At 34.7% G+C, this 16,303-nt stretch overlaps 2 protein-coding genes across 2 annotated transcripts; one reads left to right on the forward strand and one right to left on the reverse strand.

Annotated features, from left to right (window-relative positions):
• The first annotated feature begins 11,119 nt into the window (after positions 1–11,119).
• Positions 11,120–12,492, forward strand: LOC128260549 (probable E3 ubiquitin-protein ligase makorin-1). Its single transcript, XM_052993657.1, has one exon. It carries the CDS (start codon positions 11,282–11,284, stop codon positions 12,248–12,250), a length of 969 nt encoding a protein of 322 aa, XP_052849617.1. The 5' UTR covers positions 11,120–11,281; the 3' UTR covers positions 12,251–12,492.
• Positions 12,493–13,348: 856 nt separating this feature from the next.
• LOC128260551 (antigen 5 like allergen Cul n 1) lies at positions 13,349–15,003 on the reverse strand. Its single transcript, XM_052993658.1, has 2 exons — positions 14,442–15,003; positions 13,349–13,730 (listed from the first exon to the last, which is right to left on the reverse strand). Exons 1-2 carry the CDS (start codon positions 14,957–14,959, stop codon positions 13,484–13,486), a joined length of 765 nt encoding a protein of 254 aa, XP_052849618.1. The 5' UTR covers positions 14,960–15,003; the 3' UTR covers positions 13,349–13,483.
• Between the last annotated feature and the right edge of the window lie 1,300 nt (positions 15,004–16,303).

Consider the following 16,303-nt stretch of genomic DNA (forward strand, 5'->3'; position numbering starts at 1 on the left):
CATTTTATTGAAAAAAAAAACTAAAATAATAAATAAAAATAAAAAATTTTAATTTAAAAAAAAGATTAAGTTTGAGCTCAGTTCAAACTGGAGGTTTTACAGATACTTCTCTTCCTAAAAATAAAAAAAATACCAAAAAGTTTTACCAATGTATTAGTATACTTTGTGATAACTGGGTAAAGCAATTTTATATTTAAAAAAACATTATTCTTTTTTATACAATACCATCGAAAAATGTTGGGTGAAAAAGCTTACCTTAGACAGAGTTAGGAAATATTACTGTATCTCAGCTTTGAGCATTCCATGTGAAATGTAACTCCAAATTGGGGGCTATACCTAAAAAAAAAAAAAAAAATATGGATTGCGGTAAAGAATTAGAATTCGTTATAATTTTCATCACCATTTTCATCAATCATCTCCTAAGAAACACATTAGCATAACCGTGACCTATTTTCTTAAATTAAACTAAATTTCCTCAAAAAAACATGTTTGACATTTTTGTATTGTAAAATGAGGAATTGTTTAAATTAAAAAATCGTTTGTGTGTGGTTTTTTGACGCGGCTAAAAAAGCTTATATCCTGACATTATTTGCAAGACTTTTGTAGCATTAGACAAGAGAAGATATTACCAGGCTATAATGTAAGTTGCAGGTTTAAAATATGGTAAGTTGAAGGTTGATAAAAATAAATTGTACCCAGGTACACCTGATGTACTCAGATACAACTGCCCAGATGCGGCACATAACTGGCCGTAATGAGATACCGATTAAAATCAGCATGGCAGTCAGTAGTCACCCGATCGCAGCACCCGACCCTCCTGTCTGTAATCAAGCAATAATATTTAGTTATTTGGTAATTCAATGCAAAATAACTGGTAAGTGGGCACGTTGCTCCGTGGCTCGGAACGCTTTTGTTGCTGATTAATTTCCAATTGTTATTATGTTCGAACACCCTTCACCGGCCTCACCAACTTGCAGGCCCGATGCTAATGGCAACCTCTCTGCAATCGCAGTTTTGTTCAGCATAATTGCTGGAAACTAAATGGAAACCAAATGGAAACCCAATGGAAACCCTAGATCGCAAGACAATGAAATTGCAACTTCATCGGCGACAACTGTCGTGTTGGCAGATAAATAAGGCGCTTTGTCCAACAGTCAATGATATTGATCTATGATTTTGTGGAATGGACAAAGTCCCTTTCACCTGAAACTCTATCTCTATCCGTTTCATGCAAAATGCCGTCTGACATACTAAATTATTCGAAACCTGTTTGCATTTGCGGAATCTCAAAAATGGCATGCATCTGGCAATCGATTATCTCAAATTTATTCAAAGTGAACTATGTAGGATGGCATCGTCCCATGGCGTCATTTATCTTTTAAAAACCATCTTCCTCGTGATATATAAATTACGCCTTTGCGCTTATTATAATTTTCACCCAATCGGTTGGCAATATAAACAAATACTATTTCAACACTTTCTCCTTATCACTCTCAGTGTCGTTGCCCAATTGATTAATTGTGCTGTCGCTAATTAGCCGAAACCACTGGCGTTTTGCATATAAATTTGAAAGGTAATTATTGCCCGCCGAACATTATGCCAAAACAAACAACGAAGCAACTTTTACGTCAAACGAAAAATAAACATGATTTCTCAGTGTGGATATGATAAAAAAAATAGAAGAAAACAAGTAAACCCCAAAAAGGTACGTTAACTTTAAAATACCCTTTTAGTCATATTAATGTGCTCAAAATAATTTAAAAGCTTTTTAGTATTATTTATGTGTTTGATATAATTTATTGATGTTTTCAGTCCAATACAATATAAATTAGGAATATATTTAGTATTTCTTTGATTTCAACAATTAAATTTGGTTTAGAAATTTTAAATTCTTGACAGGCTTGAAATGTATCTTAGCCTCTTTCGATTTTTTTGTGACTTTATAAAGACGATATGTTTGTCTTAAACAAAGCAACCAACAATCAAACACAACTCATATTCCCAGTGCGTTACAGGGAAACAAAAAGTATGGGACCTACCAATCAATTTCATTCGCGACACAGAAAACCTTTCTTAGAGTAGATATACTCAGACGCATACTGTTGCAACATTTTTTTGTTAGCTACGGCCAGAATCGCAAACGGTGTTAAAAGTTGGTCCAGCGCAACAATTTGGTTGGGAGCCAACAGCAAAAAAGTGACGCCTCAGTGGAAGCGTCAATGATAATAGCCAACTCGAATACCAAATTGTGTCTAGTTCAGTCCGGGTTTGATGCCCGTTGACTCATCCAAGCCAAGCAACTGGCTTTTTTGGGTTAAGTGGGCAAAAAAGAAAAAAACATTTTCAAATGATTCTATATACCTACCCAACAACTACAAGAAATATTACCCAACAAATTTGTTTAAGAATGTGTAAATAATATATATAATTTTAGTGGTTACTTGATAAATAACTCATGATATCTATGTGTTTTTTTTTAGTTTGGCTATTATTTAAAGATAATTTAATATTCATATTGTAAACCAAAAAAAACCCGAGAATAATTTTAAAACATTGAAATATACATTAGAAAGAAAAAATTAAGACTACGTCTGAATATCTGATCTATTTTTATTGTATTATATTGGTAAACTTGTGTTTTATAATTCTAAAATTGAAAAAAATGTATAACTTTGCTTTTCTTCTAATCAATTTCATTGACTCTTTGAAATATAGTAATTGTTTAAAATTTCATATTTCTTATGAAAAAAAATAAATGGTATAAATGTATAAACTATATATACTATATATGCATATATGCAACTTCTTCTAGCCTTCAAAATGTAACGAAATGTATCTACAACAAATCTTTTGATCTTTTGACCTATCTCCTTAAGCCTGCATCTGTACTCAACTTTTTTATTATTTTTGCCAAAATTTATAATGATTGCCGAACCGATATATCTTTTAAGCAAATTAAGAGACAGCTTGTCAAACTGAAAAAACAAAAATTTAGGCATTGGTATTCACAGAAGCACTTTATTATATATGCTGTTCGTTCTTAAAACAAATTACCACATCAATTGAAAATCATAAATCTAACCATACACTCTAATCTTCTAAACACAAATTTTTTCGTACTTGTATTGTTAGGAATAGAAGAAAACTAAAGAAATAAATAAATTGATCTACAAATATAAGTTTAGGATCAGGACTAGATTGACCCAGCTGTTAGTACTTTACAATGTCGAACAAATTTGGTATAATTAAGGACATTCAGAGGGTTTAAGATGTGGTTATAAATAGAGCACGCTGGGAGTTGGACCGGGACTTTTAGTAAATTTGATTGACGAATTGTTTATGCCCTTGTACTTTGCGAGTGCCCAGTATAATTGGAAGCAACAATAAAGAACAACTAAATGAGTTGAGCGAAAATCACAGTCGTTGTTCGACGCTCACGACAACAATCAGAATGCCAAATGCCCATGACAGCACAATCTGACTGGGAAACTCTCGTTGTGTTTGTTGCAAATCGTTGTTGTATCATTTGTTGGGTAAACAAATTATAAGCTATGTGTATGCAATTTAATAATAGTAATATAATTATATACACACAGCCAATGCTCCATCAAACGTGTCAACAATTTAGGGCCATCTCTTAAAGGGGACTTACACATATAATACAAAATATAATATAATTACATTAGTATTTCAAATTTTAAAATTAATCGGTTTTTTTTTCTGTTTCTTAGGCAATTCAAACCGCAGGACTCTGTTGCTTGTGTTAGCCATTTTCTGGGTCCAAAAGCTTACAAGCCACAATTTTACACTAGCTCATTTCAATTCAATCGATTTCCATTGAACAATTTAAGCAGCCTGCTGTGCAGTTCATTAATCCTCTGGCAAACCGCATAATTTACTGCAGCAACTAGTTTCACAAGATGGGCAGTGACAATAGCTCACAGAGAGATAATCGATTAAGAAAATTTTAAAATCAATTTCGATCTTTAAATTCAGAATTAGTCAATAATTTTAAAACAATATTAATATATTTTAAATACGTAAATTAAAACATGAAAGTTAATTTTCAATTTATAACAATCAATTTCGATCTTTTAAATACAAAAATTTAGGAAAATAAATACGATAACTGGACTTAAAGCACTAAACCTTGTGCTTTACATAATTCATTAAATACTTAAATAAAAGGATAAAAATATCAATATATTTTTAAAGTATTTCCAGAATTTAACAAATGAAGTAGTAGTTAATGATTCAATAACTCAAAAATCCTTTGTGAATGGGTTTTTTATACCATTAAATTAAATATTTCTTCTAATAAACACAATTTTACATAACGTTAGAAATATTGAAATTTGCAATATTTTTTTAATTTGCAACAATCAATTTTGATTTTTTTATTGAGAAATATTTAGTTTTTAGAATGTGAAAAATAAAGTGGTAACCGATAATTTAAGTCCTATATTTGGATTTTTTTTACGCATTTCTTAAAAAGGTTAGAAACAGAGAAATATTCTTAAATTCTTAGTGCTTTTATGTACATATATACAAGAGTACGTACTTTGCCCACATGGAGGAAATGTTATAATGATGAAATAATAAAGCCGGAGGACAGGGCCAACCGAATCCTTAGGGAGTTGCCGCAATAACAGTTGATAGTCATAATAAAAAAGAAGCCAAAGAAATGCCTCCGCCGCCCTAACAGCATCCCAAGGCAAACAAAGGGGCCCCAGGAAAACAGCAGCTCCTTAACGCCGCCAAAAACGGAGATACAGATATAGATATAACCCCTTGGGGATGGCCTGTCCGGCAGTTTTCGTTGTTCCGTGTTAAATTGACCGCTCACATGCAACTTGCGGGCCATAGAAGACAATAAATATTTATATGTAAATGCTGGCAATATTGTCTCTATTGTGCAAACGGGGGGAAACGGTGAGCTTACCAACCTGAACCCGGAGGGTACAGTTCACACGGAGCTAAGTGCACCAAAGGTCGTACTAAAGTGAGCCATTAAATGTTACAATTGATATACATACAAAATTATACACATTACTTGGAGGAAAAAAGTTGTTCTGTATTTCTGCAAAGATATGTTACAAGAATATGGAAAAATTATATAAATTTTGGTTGAATAAGTTTCCAATAAAAATTGTTTCTAAGCCCTGATTCATGAGTATTTAAAAACAATGCCTAAAAGTAGGCAGCGACTACCGATCATAAAACTTGATACTTTTCAATTTGAAAAGCATTAATAAATATGTATATGAACGGAAAATTTTTACTCGGTTTTTAAGCGGAAGCCTATATTTTTATGCCACTTCAATAAATGTTGAAAAGTAATGTTCCAAATTGATCTTAAATTTTAAACAAATATCAACAAGCATATTGAAATATTATGTTAAAAATTAATTGACTACTGATTACCAAAATAGTTTTATGTAAAATATTGATATATTTAAGGATTCAAAAGTGGTCTCCAAAAAGTATTTAAATTATTTTTGTATTTTGGATTTCTCTTTAAAAACATATCTGTTTAAATGAATATTTCAAAAATAGTTAACGAATATTTGCAATTTTAGTTGATCACAATTTTTTTAATACCAATAATTATTAAATAAATATGCTTAAATGAATTCTGATTATTTAAAAATAAATCGCGAATTTCGAAATCCCAATTAAAGAAAAAATGTTTAATATAATTTAAAGCAATTATAGATAAAACATAGGTACGAAAACATCTTGTAATCAACATGCATCTTTTGTTCAGACGCACCATAATATGGTATATGTATGATGCATGTTTTAAAAGTTTTTCAAAGGAAACAAAACGTCATTGAATATTAATGTTATCGATATGAATGTTTAGTAAGTTAAAGGCAGGTGTTTTAGAAAATATTTAAAGCCCACAGTAGAACACCATATTTATTGTTAGTTCATATATTTTGAGCTTAACTGTGGGGTTAGGATGAAGAATGGTGGGGAGGCAAGTAGTGTTGCCCCCGAGAAACAACATGCTTCCGGCGACAGCCACATATTCAACTTCAGCTTCAGCTTCAGCACCAAGTGACAGAGCCGAGGCTAAGCGACCACTTTAAAGTGCCCTGAACTTGATTAATGAATGGCAGCGCTCTAAAAGTATGCTACGGCGTGCAGCAAAAGAAAGCTCACTAACCAAGGCACCCACACATGCACACCCACACCCACACACTCAAAAAGTCAACGACATGGGGTAAAACCATAAAAAAAAAATGAAAAAAAGAAGGCGAAAGAAAAGCCCTGAGTCCTGACATGGCTTAAAATCTGTTTGCCACGCGGAGCACAAATTGAAATTGGCTCACAACTTGGCAGCTAATTTAATATTTTCACTGAAGAGCTGCGTGGCTGGTGTGTGCTACACTTATAATTGTCACTCACACGGACTATCAGCATCAGCAGAACAATTTCAAAAGATTGAAAAGGTTTTGCAAGAAAATACACAAAACGCTCAAAGTTTCTTGCAGTAAAACAATTTTTACGCTTTTATTTCATTCAAATCTTTGTACTGTCAAACAACTTGAAAGTGCTTTTCTTGTCACTCCTAAAAATTATGCTGAGCATGAATTTATATTAAAAAGTATTTTTAATACATATCCGTTTCATTTCATTTATTTTCATTATATTTAATATAAGTTAACAAATTTCTGTCAACATTGAAAAAAAATACATATACAAAATATATACAACGTATTTTTATTTTTTTTATTCATGGATGTGACAATAGATCTTTTAAGTTTTTCAAAATACTACAAATTAATAACCCTGAAAAGTGAACGATGTCAGTCTTGTCTTCTAAATATTAAATAATGCTAAATTTAACTATGTATATTACAATTTAATTGGAACTGCAAAAATGATTACCTTTTATTAATAAGGAAATAAAAAATATAAAATATCTCATGATTTACAAGTAGATCGGCCTTCTGTCCGTTTAAATTTAACAGTTTTAACTTAATCAGTTTTTTTTGAATTTGTGATTATATAAGATTAAATTGAATTCCCACAATCAATTCGATCTGGCCATTTTTGGTTCAGAAGTCTTTTCAAATAAAAAAAAAAACCAAAAACGTTTAATAAAAACTTGTAAATTTATGTATACATTTAAAAGGTTTTTCCAGCATAAACACCTACTTATTTACATTGACTGCCTCAGCGTATTTCTATCTTGTCGTTTTTTTTTTCTGCCCCGTGATAGCAACAGTTTTTAATGCTTCCTGTGCCGCGTCTTAAAAAGATGCAACGTACACATGCGAACACTCATGCATTTTGTCGGTAATTTAAATTGCACCTGATTCAAAATTCGATTGGACTATTGCGGTGCTTTAAAAAATAAACTGTAATTGAATTCAAATGAAATGATATTTCAGCATTGCATATACATTGCTGTTCAAAATATATGTTTATATGACACAATGTTTCTCTGTAGTACGTTCTGCAGGAAAATATAATCTATTCATCATATTAAACTAACAGATTTTCCCAACTCTTTATTTATTCGTAAGCGGATATTTTAGTCCATAGAACCCTAATGAATAAACTCATTAAGTCATTAACTCAAACGTCCATTGATTCATTAGCTGGATGGAACATAAAGTATACTTTATGTATACGGCTACTATAGTAGTAAATATCATAATTTGCGGAAAAACCCACATACGCAGTGTGGGAACGTCGAAATTCTAGACATAAATCGTTGACAGTTCGAGTTCCAGAGTAACGAGCTTCGATTCCGCCGCAACCTCAACCCCAAGTCCAAGCTTATTTTCGATTTGTGCAACAAATGAAGTGAGAAATTATTTTTATTATTATTTATATTTTTACTACGGATGCCGTGATGTCTTCCCCCACATCCAAATCCACATCCGCATCCGCACCGTGGGCGAATCACGTATTCCAAAAAGCAAACAAACGCCGGAGCCCGCATATATAAACAGGCTGCGAACACATTCTCCGGCGGGTAGTTATGAAAAGTAAGCAAAAGCTCAAGCCAGGAAAAAATAATATGTACAAGGGGAGAGGCCATCACGAAACATTGAAGCAGCTAAGTAAAGTACATATTTCGGTGGGCGTCCGTCAGTCACATCATTAAAATCGAGCGTGGAGCACCGCAGCCGCCTAATTCGAGTCCCTGCCGCAAGATGTGCTGAAATGTGCGATTCGAAGATGGGAAAATGGGAAAATGGGATGGGGATGGCGATAGGGATGGCGATGGGGATGGCGATGGGGATGAGGAAGTGGAACTAGATAGGGGCACCCATTCTCTGGAGGCATTCATCAATATGCCAAACATGTTTTGTTATCATCAAATGGAAAATGCTTCATTTTCACGTACGCCAAAACGGAAGGGGAGGTCACTGGAAGAAAAGTCATGTATGTTTTCTCAGGCAGCCTGTTAGCATTGTAGATAACTAGTAAAAAATAACTTTTTAAAATTAAATTAATAAAACTTATCCTTAAGGTGTATTACTTTAAAGATATCAAAATCATATTTGTTACAATTTGTATGTCAAAATATTTTAACAAAATTCTTTAATAGCTTATCTATTTTTCTCAGGCAGCCTGTTAGTAAAATAAATTAACAATGAAATATATAATTTTTTAAATAAAACTTTATTTAATTTGTTAATCATTGACTTTCATTTGCACTATTTTATATCATACGAAAATACCTTTAATAATTTATCTAGCCCAGGTTTGACTTATAGAGATCAAGTAAGTTTTTAAGGGCAACATGTAAACAATATATATAGCCCACAAAATAGGGTTTTCAAATTAAAATAAATAAAAACCCATAATCTTTAAGTTGCAGTTCAGGTGTTTATTGTTGATATTAAAATCCACTTTGACACAATTTTGATGATAACTTGGAGAGTACTTAAAAAATATTTAAGTAGGTAGAAAATATATTTTTAATTCTTTATTTAACAACAAGAGGTCTAAAGTCTCAACTCAACATTGAATAACACATTTTCTTTTTACAGATTATCATAATTTAAATTAAGGCTCAAAAGATTTACGAATTTTTGAAAATCTTCCACGTTGGCTGAGTAAAAACGGAAATATTTCATAAAGTTTATCATTTATTGTATACAATATTTACAATTACTTAAAATTCGTTTATTTGTTTCAAATTCCTTTGACTATATTGCTTTGACTTCAATGCTCAGCTAACATTAATTTCTAAAACTAATTTAAAACAATCACAATTTAACTGTATAACTAAGATTTTTTATATCTAGAAATGTATGGTGTATATGCTGTGTATAGTTCAACTAAATAAAAAAAAAAGAAAGCGGATCTTTCCATTTGTTCGCGTCTGAAGTTTCTCCCCGCAAACGTAAATTTGGTCTCCAGCGGTTCATATTTATTCTTTGAAATTTATTTAGAGTGCAGGACCAGCAACAGGAACAACCAACAGGCGACTGACAGACAGACAGACAGACAGACAGAGGCACCGGCACCAAAGACAGGCCGTCAAAGTTGATGGCCTCAAGGCGGAGATGAGTGGAAGTTATCGTTGGGAATTCCGCAGGTGAATTTCCAGCTACCAACCGAAGCAACCAAACCACCTCATCCCGCATTCAGTTGGCAAAAAAGTTTGCGGCTTGCGGCTTCTGCCGAATCGCGGTGCTTAAGCCACCCAAAAACTAGCGACGACGACAACGACGGAACACATAAATTGATTACCAAGACATTTCACGACAAATTCGGCATATAACAACAGCGACGGGGATTCACACCCCGGGCATTTCGGTGTACTAGACAACAGTTTCCGGAAGCAATATACTCGTAGATGTGGCAATGACAATCGCAATCGCAATCGCAGTGGCGAAAGTCGTCATTTGGGGCAACGCCACAGTGGAATTTCGTAATCTGCGACAGCCAGGGCAATACCCAAGATGCCAAATCAATCGCGAAAACTGTTGAGCAAGTCAGTGGCGAGGATTCCATTTGTGAACTTGACTGGGAATGGAGGGATCTACAAGAGCGAAAGGACAGACTGAATCAACCGAAAACCGCATTTTTAATCTCTTTAAAATATATAGCAGTACTAAGAATTTGTAGAATAATTTATATATCTGACAGAAGTGGTGGTGTTGCCAAACGTCTTCTCCACAAGTCTCATATAGCTTCCACAAATAAATATTATTAGAGAGCCAATCTTTAAGTAGTATTTGTGTGTACATTACACATTTGCATCTAGATACGAACCTAAGAACAATTAAATTGTACATTGTACTATTACCTTACCAAGCTAGAGAAATAATTCTCTAACTTTTACCTTTCCCAGATTGCCAAATATTTTGTACTCAATTTAAACATATTCACTTAGATTTTCGTCCATTGCGGTTTCAAGTTATTTTAAATTGAAAATATTAACATTTCTTGAAATTATTTATTTGACAATGTTTGAGGTTAATTTTTTTTTTATCTGAAAATAGTTTCAACTTAAACCAAGCATATGTATATGAATTAAAATATATTAATATTCATGCGTGCCGCTTAATATGCACTGCATTTAATATAAAGATTTAATATTTTAATTAAATGTTAGAAACAAAATTTGTAATTAATAGTCAGATATTTATTCTAATTGTTCCATTATTTTATTTTAATTTTTCTATAATTTTGCGATAAATCGAGTAATTACAAGAAAAAATTTACCTTCTTGTGCAATTTTTCTTACCTAGGTACTTGAAAATGTGTGTATTTTCGCAAATACGGTGTACCTAGGAAATAATAGCACCTGTCCAATAAGAACATTTCCTAAACATTTAAAAAGTATTGGATACAATAGAACATAAATGTAGCTACTGCGGGAACTATTGATGCCTTAGTCAATTGACGATGAACCCATCATATGGCTTCTCAAACTGTTGAAAAAAATGGGTACATTTCGTTTTATTTTGAAGTTGTCCAACATTCAATACTTATTTGTTTTTCAATTGAACGATTTGTATACGCTTTGTGGGCAGAAGCGAATAGATTTGTATTTGCTCTTCAGTTTGACCGCTTTAAACACTTTCTCAAAACAAGTGTTTTTTAATAAAAACCTCAGCAGTCTTTGAAATGTAATTTTTATTAACTTGTCATTCCTTTGGAAAGTAGTCTTGAATGTGTTACCTAGAACGAACGTATTGCTGTAAACAAATTTCAAGATATTACAAAACAAACACTTTTTTTTTTTATATTTGCAACGCCTTTTGTAAACCACAAGAAACACAAATAGTTAACAGAGATCAGGATGGAGCTTGGCAGAAGTCAAACAATGTGCGCCTACAATATGTGGGGCATTTGTCGCTTTGGCGAGTTTTGCCGTTTCAACCACGATTCAAACGATATTCCAGTTCCGGAGCAGGTGCAGGAGCAGGTGCAGGAGCAGGAGCAGGAGCAGAAGCAGGAGCAGATGCCCAGTACGAGCAGCTTCAGTCGTCAGAGGATGTGGGCAAATGCGCCCGTCTTTGTGCCCAGCGAAAAGCGAATGAGTGCCGAAGAGGAAGGGTCCAAGGGATCTGGATCGCTTGAAGAGCTCTACCCCAATAAGAGCCCGTGTTTTTGGGGCGTGGAGTGTCCCTTTTGCGTCCGCCTGGAGCTGTGCAAGTTGTGCGACCTGTACTGTCTACATCCGCGGGACCAGGATCAGCGCAGGGAGCACAATCGCGAGTGCACCCGGCTGCATGAACAGGCCATGGAGCTATCGTTTGCCATCGACCGCTCCAGGGACAAGATGTGCGGCATCTGCCTGGACACGGTGGTCGAGAAGAAGGGCAGGGAGAAGCGGTTCGGCATCCTGTCCCAGTGCAGCCACATATTCTGCCTGCCGTGCATCCGCACGTGGCGGCAGGCCGAACAGTTCGAGCCTAAGGTAACGCGAGCTTGCCCCGAATGTCGCGTTTGCTCCGACTTCGTCTGCCCCAGTGCCTTTTGGGTGGACACCAAGGAGGCGAAGGACAAGCTGCTCGGCGACTATCGCACCGCCCTGGGGGCCAAGGATTGCAAGTACTTCAAGAGGGGCCTGGGCAGGTGCCCCTTTGGCAACAAGTGCTTCTACAAACACGCCCTGCCCAGCGGCCAGATCGTTGATGTGGGCTTGCCTTGGCGTAATCAAAAGCAACCGACCCGGAACCAAATACCCAACAATACTCGTACCAGGCTCCAAATCTTACTACCAGTTGATTCAAGTGATTCCTCCTACTCAGCGGATGAATTATAAGGCTCCTCTCGTCTCGTCTCGTCTCGTCTCGTCTCGTCTCATCTCGTCTCGGCTCTCGGGGAATCTTTAAACAGCCACATGTACCCAAGAGCATACAATTAGCAAATAGTACCAGAACGCAGCGTATCCAAGCGATACATATTTAAATGATACTAAAACATAATATGGAATTCGCGAATTTGAATGAAAAACGTACTAAATTTACGTTTATCTTATCCTCCAAAATGTTAGCAAATTCTCCGTACTTGTAATAAATAAAAATACATTGCATATCATTAATGTGTAGTTCATCATAAACCTACCAAAGCATTTTAATGTTTATAACAATAGCTGCAATTTTCCCAACAATTTTCTTTTGTTTACAGCCATCAGTTACAAACAAGTAAGAATTAAAAGGTCTTAAGTGTATTAAATAAAATTATACAATATTAAATACCATCAAAGTGTGGTTCATCATAAACAATTTCTAATGTTTATAGCATTAGTTGCAATTTTTCCAACAATTTTTTTTGGCTTACACCAAGCAGCTACGAACAACTGGAAATTAAAAGGTTGATTGGCACAACCAAATTATTATTCACCCCATTTTTAAGCTATATATAAGCAGATTATGAAATACAAAGTTTTGGAGCAGACCAAACTAGATTAAATTTAATTTTTAAAGTAAATATTTTTTTCTTTTTTTAAATAACTTTATAGTTTCATTTCATTCATTTCATCCCTTACAAAATATATAATTATAATAATGAATTTATACCATGTTATTACAAAGTCCAAACAATAGTTTACATTTCATTATCTAATCCCCTACGAAGGGATATATAATATAATAATAATGAATTTATACCATGTTATTACTAAGTATATTAGGAGCAAAGATGTTTACTTGGCAAGCCGAAAATTAATTTCCAAATTTAAACAACATTTGATTTTCGTATAATGCTCTTAACAAAAACGCTGGTTTATAAAAGACAAATAAACCATACAAAGTTTTCAGAAAATTAATCAAAATTCCAATATACTTAAAAAAATATATAAATATATAATATATTTAATAATTTTTAAGACTTAACTTAGAACAAAACTTTTACAAAAGACTCTGCCAAAGACAAATGCGTTATTAGCCCCAAGATTATACAACAATTTTCTTTAGTTTTAATACCTTTAACTGTACACTTTATTTGCTGGTCTGGCCAATTAGATGACCTTGAACATGGTGGGTCGATGGGTGGATTACCAGCTGTTGACATCGTACCACTCGGAGGGGGAGCAGAGGTTGCCGAACTCGCCGTTGCTGCCGGATCCGCATCCTTGTGCCCCCCAGTCGCAGCTGGAGTAGATCTGGCGTCCGATCATGTTGGTAGTGGCATAGTTGCAGGCCACGAGCACCTGGTTCCACCCATCGCGATTGTAGCGGGCGGCGGCACAGCCCACACGGGTGTTCCTCTCCGACATCATCACGGTGAAGTGGCCAATGGCACTATGGAATAAACAAGAATATCATTATTAACATTACAAAAAATCATTATCACACACCATACATTAAAGAAGATAGATAGACATATACTAATTGTGATTTAAGAACTTATCCTAAACTTGTTTCGACCTGACTAAGCAAGAAGTAGGTTTTAAACTGTGTACACATATGAAAAATTATAATTTAAAACCCACAATAAGCTTACCAAAACAAAATTGAGTATGTTTATTGACTTTATTTTAAATATTTACCAAGCCCTTTTTATTAAAATAACTTATTATGTCAAACAAAAACTTTGAATTGTTCTTTAAAAAATATGTCATAGGTGAAAAAAGATTCATAAAAAAAAAATATATATATATATGTGAATATACATATTCCCTGCGTCAATCTTGATCTTCACTTTGCACCATTAGATCACAAAAACTAAAAAGGAGAGAAATCAGCTTTAATAAACTGCTCTAAATCGGTAACGTTGAAAACATACCTTATTATGAAAAAAAAAACATTCATGCTACGTCCCGATATAGCATGAGACAAAAAAAAAAAAAAAAAAAAAAAAAAAAAAAAAAAACTGGACATAAACATATATATGAGAACATATATATTGCCTGCCCTAATCCTGAATGACACTTTACGCCATTAGAACACAAAGAAAAAAAGCACAAAAAATAAGCTTGAATAAACTACTCTCACTCGGTTACTCAGACTTACGGTCCATTATAGCCGGAGGGATATCCGCCGGCGATGATGCCGGAGTTGGAGTTGTGCACCTCGTCGAACCACATCTGTACGCTCTTGTCCAGGATGAAGCCCATGTCGGGCAGGTCGCCGGAGTAGGCCTGCCAGGCCAGGTTCTGGCCGGAGTACTTGAAGGCGTCCGTGTTGTGGCAGCTGTCGTGCACCATGTTGCACTGGCGGACGTTCAGGGAGGCCAGGTAGGCCAGCTCGTCGTCCCACTCCATGGTGGCCATCCGGCAGGCGGCATTATGGTTCGGATCGTAGCCGCCGGCAATATAGTTCCGCTTGTCGTTGTGCGAGTGGACCAAGACCCACTTGTACTCGTCGTTGATGTCGATCAGTTGGGCATCGCCCGGGCAGCTTGCATCCCACCAGTTGCTGTGCCCGCAGGCAATGTGGGAGCCCCCCTTGCAGATGTCCCACGAGCAGTAGTCGGTGGCCTGGGCCAGACCCACAATCACCACCAGAATGGCAAGCAGAGCGATCTTCATTTTGACTTCAAATCGACTCGATTCAACTGGCTGTCCAAAAGCGGTGTGCTTATATGGCGGACCTTTGTCACTTATCAATCGACTGGAAGCGATCCGCAAGTGCAACCGTAAATCATACCCGTGTTCAGATACTCTTCCAGCCAAACACCATTCAAATTGCGGACCCAGGTGTAATCTAATCATCCGTCTTATATTTACGATTGTCGCCTCGGTTTTGCTTAATATATTGCAATACAAATCACCGACGAAATGTTCACAAGTAAGTAAGTCTTCTATTTTTTTATTAAACGAATGTTTCGAAGGCAATATTTATAATAATAAAGCTAATGTTCTCCAAAATGTTGTTTTAAAAATAACACCTTGATTATTGAGGTAGGTTGGTGCTCGTGCTAACTTTATTAACAAGTAATCAGATTCTTATCACTGAACTGATTCAGAATGAATTTATGGAGTACTTCCTCAGTTCGGGGTGCTCGTGCAGAAGCTAACTATTAGATTGGAGACTTCGCGATTACTACAACTAGTACTTAAAATATGGCCCCATTTCAATAAAACCACCGCATCTATAACATTTTATTAGTTTGTTTTCATTTTTTCAGTACTCTTTAAGAAAAAATAAAAAATAAGTCAACAACAAAGACAATAACGTTCTATAAATTTTAAGATATGAGTTACTCATAGGTTTTTGTAATATAGGTACTTCCATATGCTTAAATGATTTTAATACTACTAAACTCTGTTGCTTTTCCTACAAGCTTATAGTATAATGCCTTGCTCGGAATCTATGTCCACCTTTCCTATTGCTTTATTTTCCTTCATCAAAGACGAGCCTTCATCGGAAACCGCATATCTTATCTTTTAAGAGAAACAACAGAGATTAGCACTTGATATCTGAGCAGTTCCGCTGAAGTCACAATAGCTGTTATCTAAATTCGCAATAAACCCAGTTAATCAGATGAAAGTGTTGCCACTTTCTATTTAGTTGTGGAAAAGAACAGAGCATATTTATTTCTTTGTTTATTTACTTATTTATTCGGAATATGAGTTAATATTCTTACCTTAAAAAAAACCAACACAAGTCCCCAATAAAGAGTATGGAAATGATAAAGTATAAATATGCATACAAACAAGTGAAAAACATAAATTACTCTTTAAAATCATGACAACGTAAACAAATTGTACATGTAATTTTTTTTAGTTCGCTTGAAAAAGCCAAACATTAAAAACGACTTAAGTTAAATAAAATTTAAGCGTTAAATAAGCAGGAATTAATTGTAAAAAAGGACTTTCATATCCGTAATCAACCATGGTCAACACATTCAATATCTGAAACTTTAGGTCATT

Source organism: Drosophila gunungcola (assembly GCF_025200985.1).
Source record: "Drosophila gunungcola strain Sukarami chromosome X unlocalized genomic scaffold, Dgunungcola_SK_2 000032F, whole genome shotgun sequence".
In the NCBI taxonomy this organism is placed as follows: Eukaryota; Metazoa; Arthropoda; class Insecta; order Diptera; family Drosophilidae; genus Drosophila; species Drosophila gunungcola.

Excerpts from the sequence above, each read along its gene's own strand:
- LOC128260549 (XM_052993657.1), top strand. The coding sequence starts at position 11,282 with ATGGAGCTTGGCAGAAGTCAAACAATGTGCGCCTACAATATGTGGGGC.
- LOC128260551 (XM_052993658.1), bottom strand. The coding sequence starts at position 14,959 with ATGAAGATCGCTCTGCTTGCCATTCTGGTGGTGATTGTGGGTCTGGCC. Across the intron at positions 13,731-14,441 it reads CCCTCCGGCTATAATGGACC|TGCCATTGGCCACTTCACCG; the intron begins GTAAGTCTGAGT and ends TTTATTCCATAG.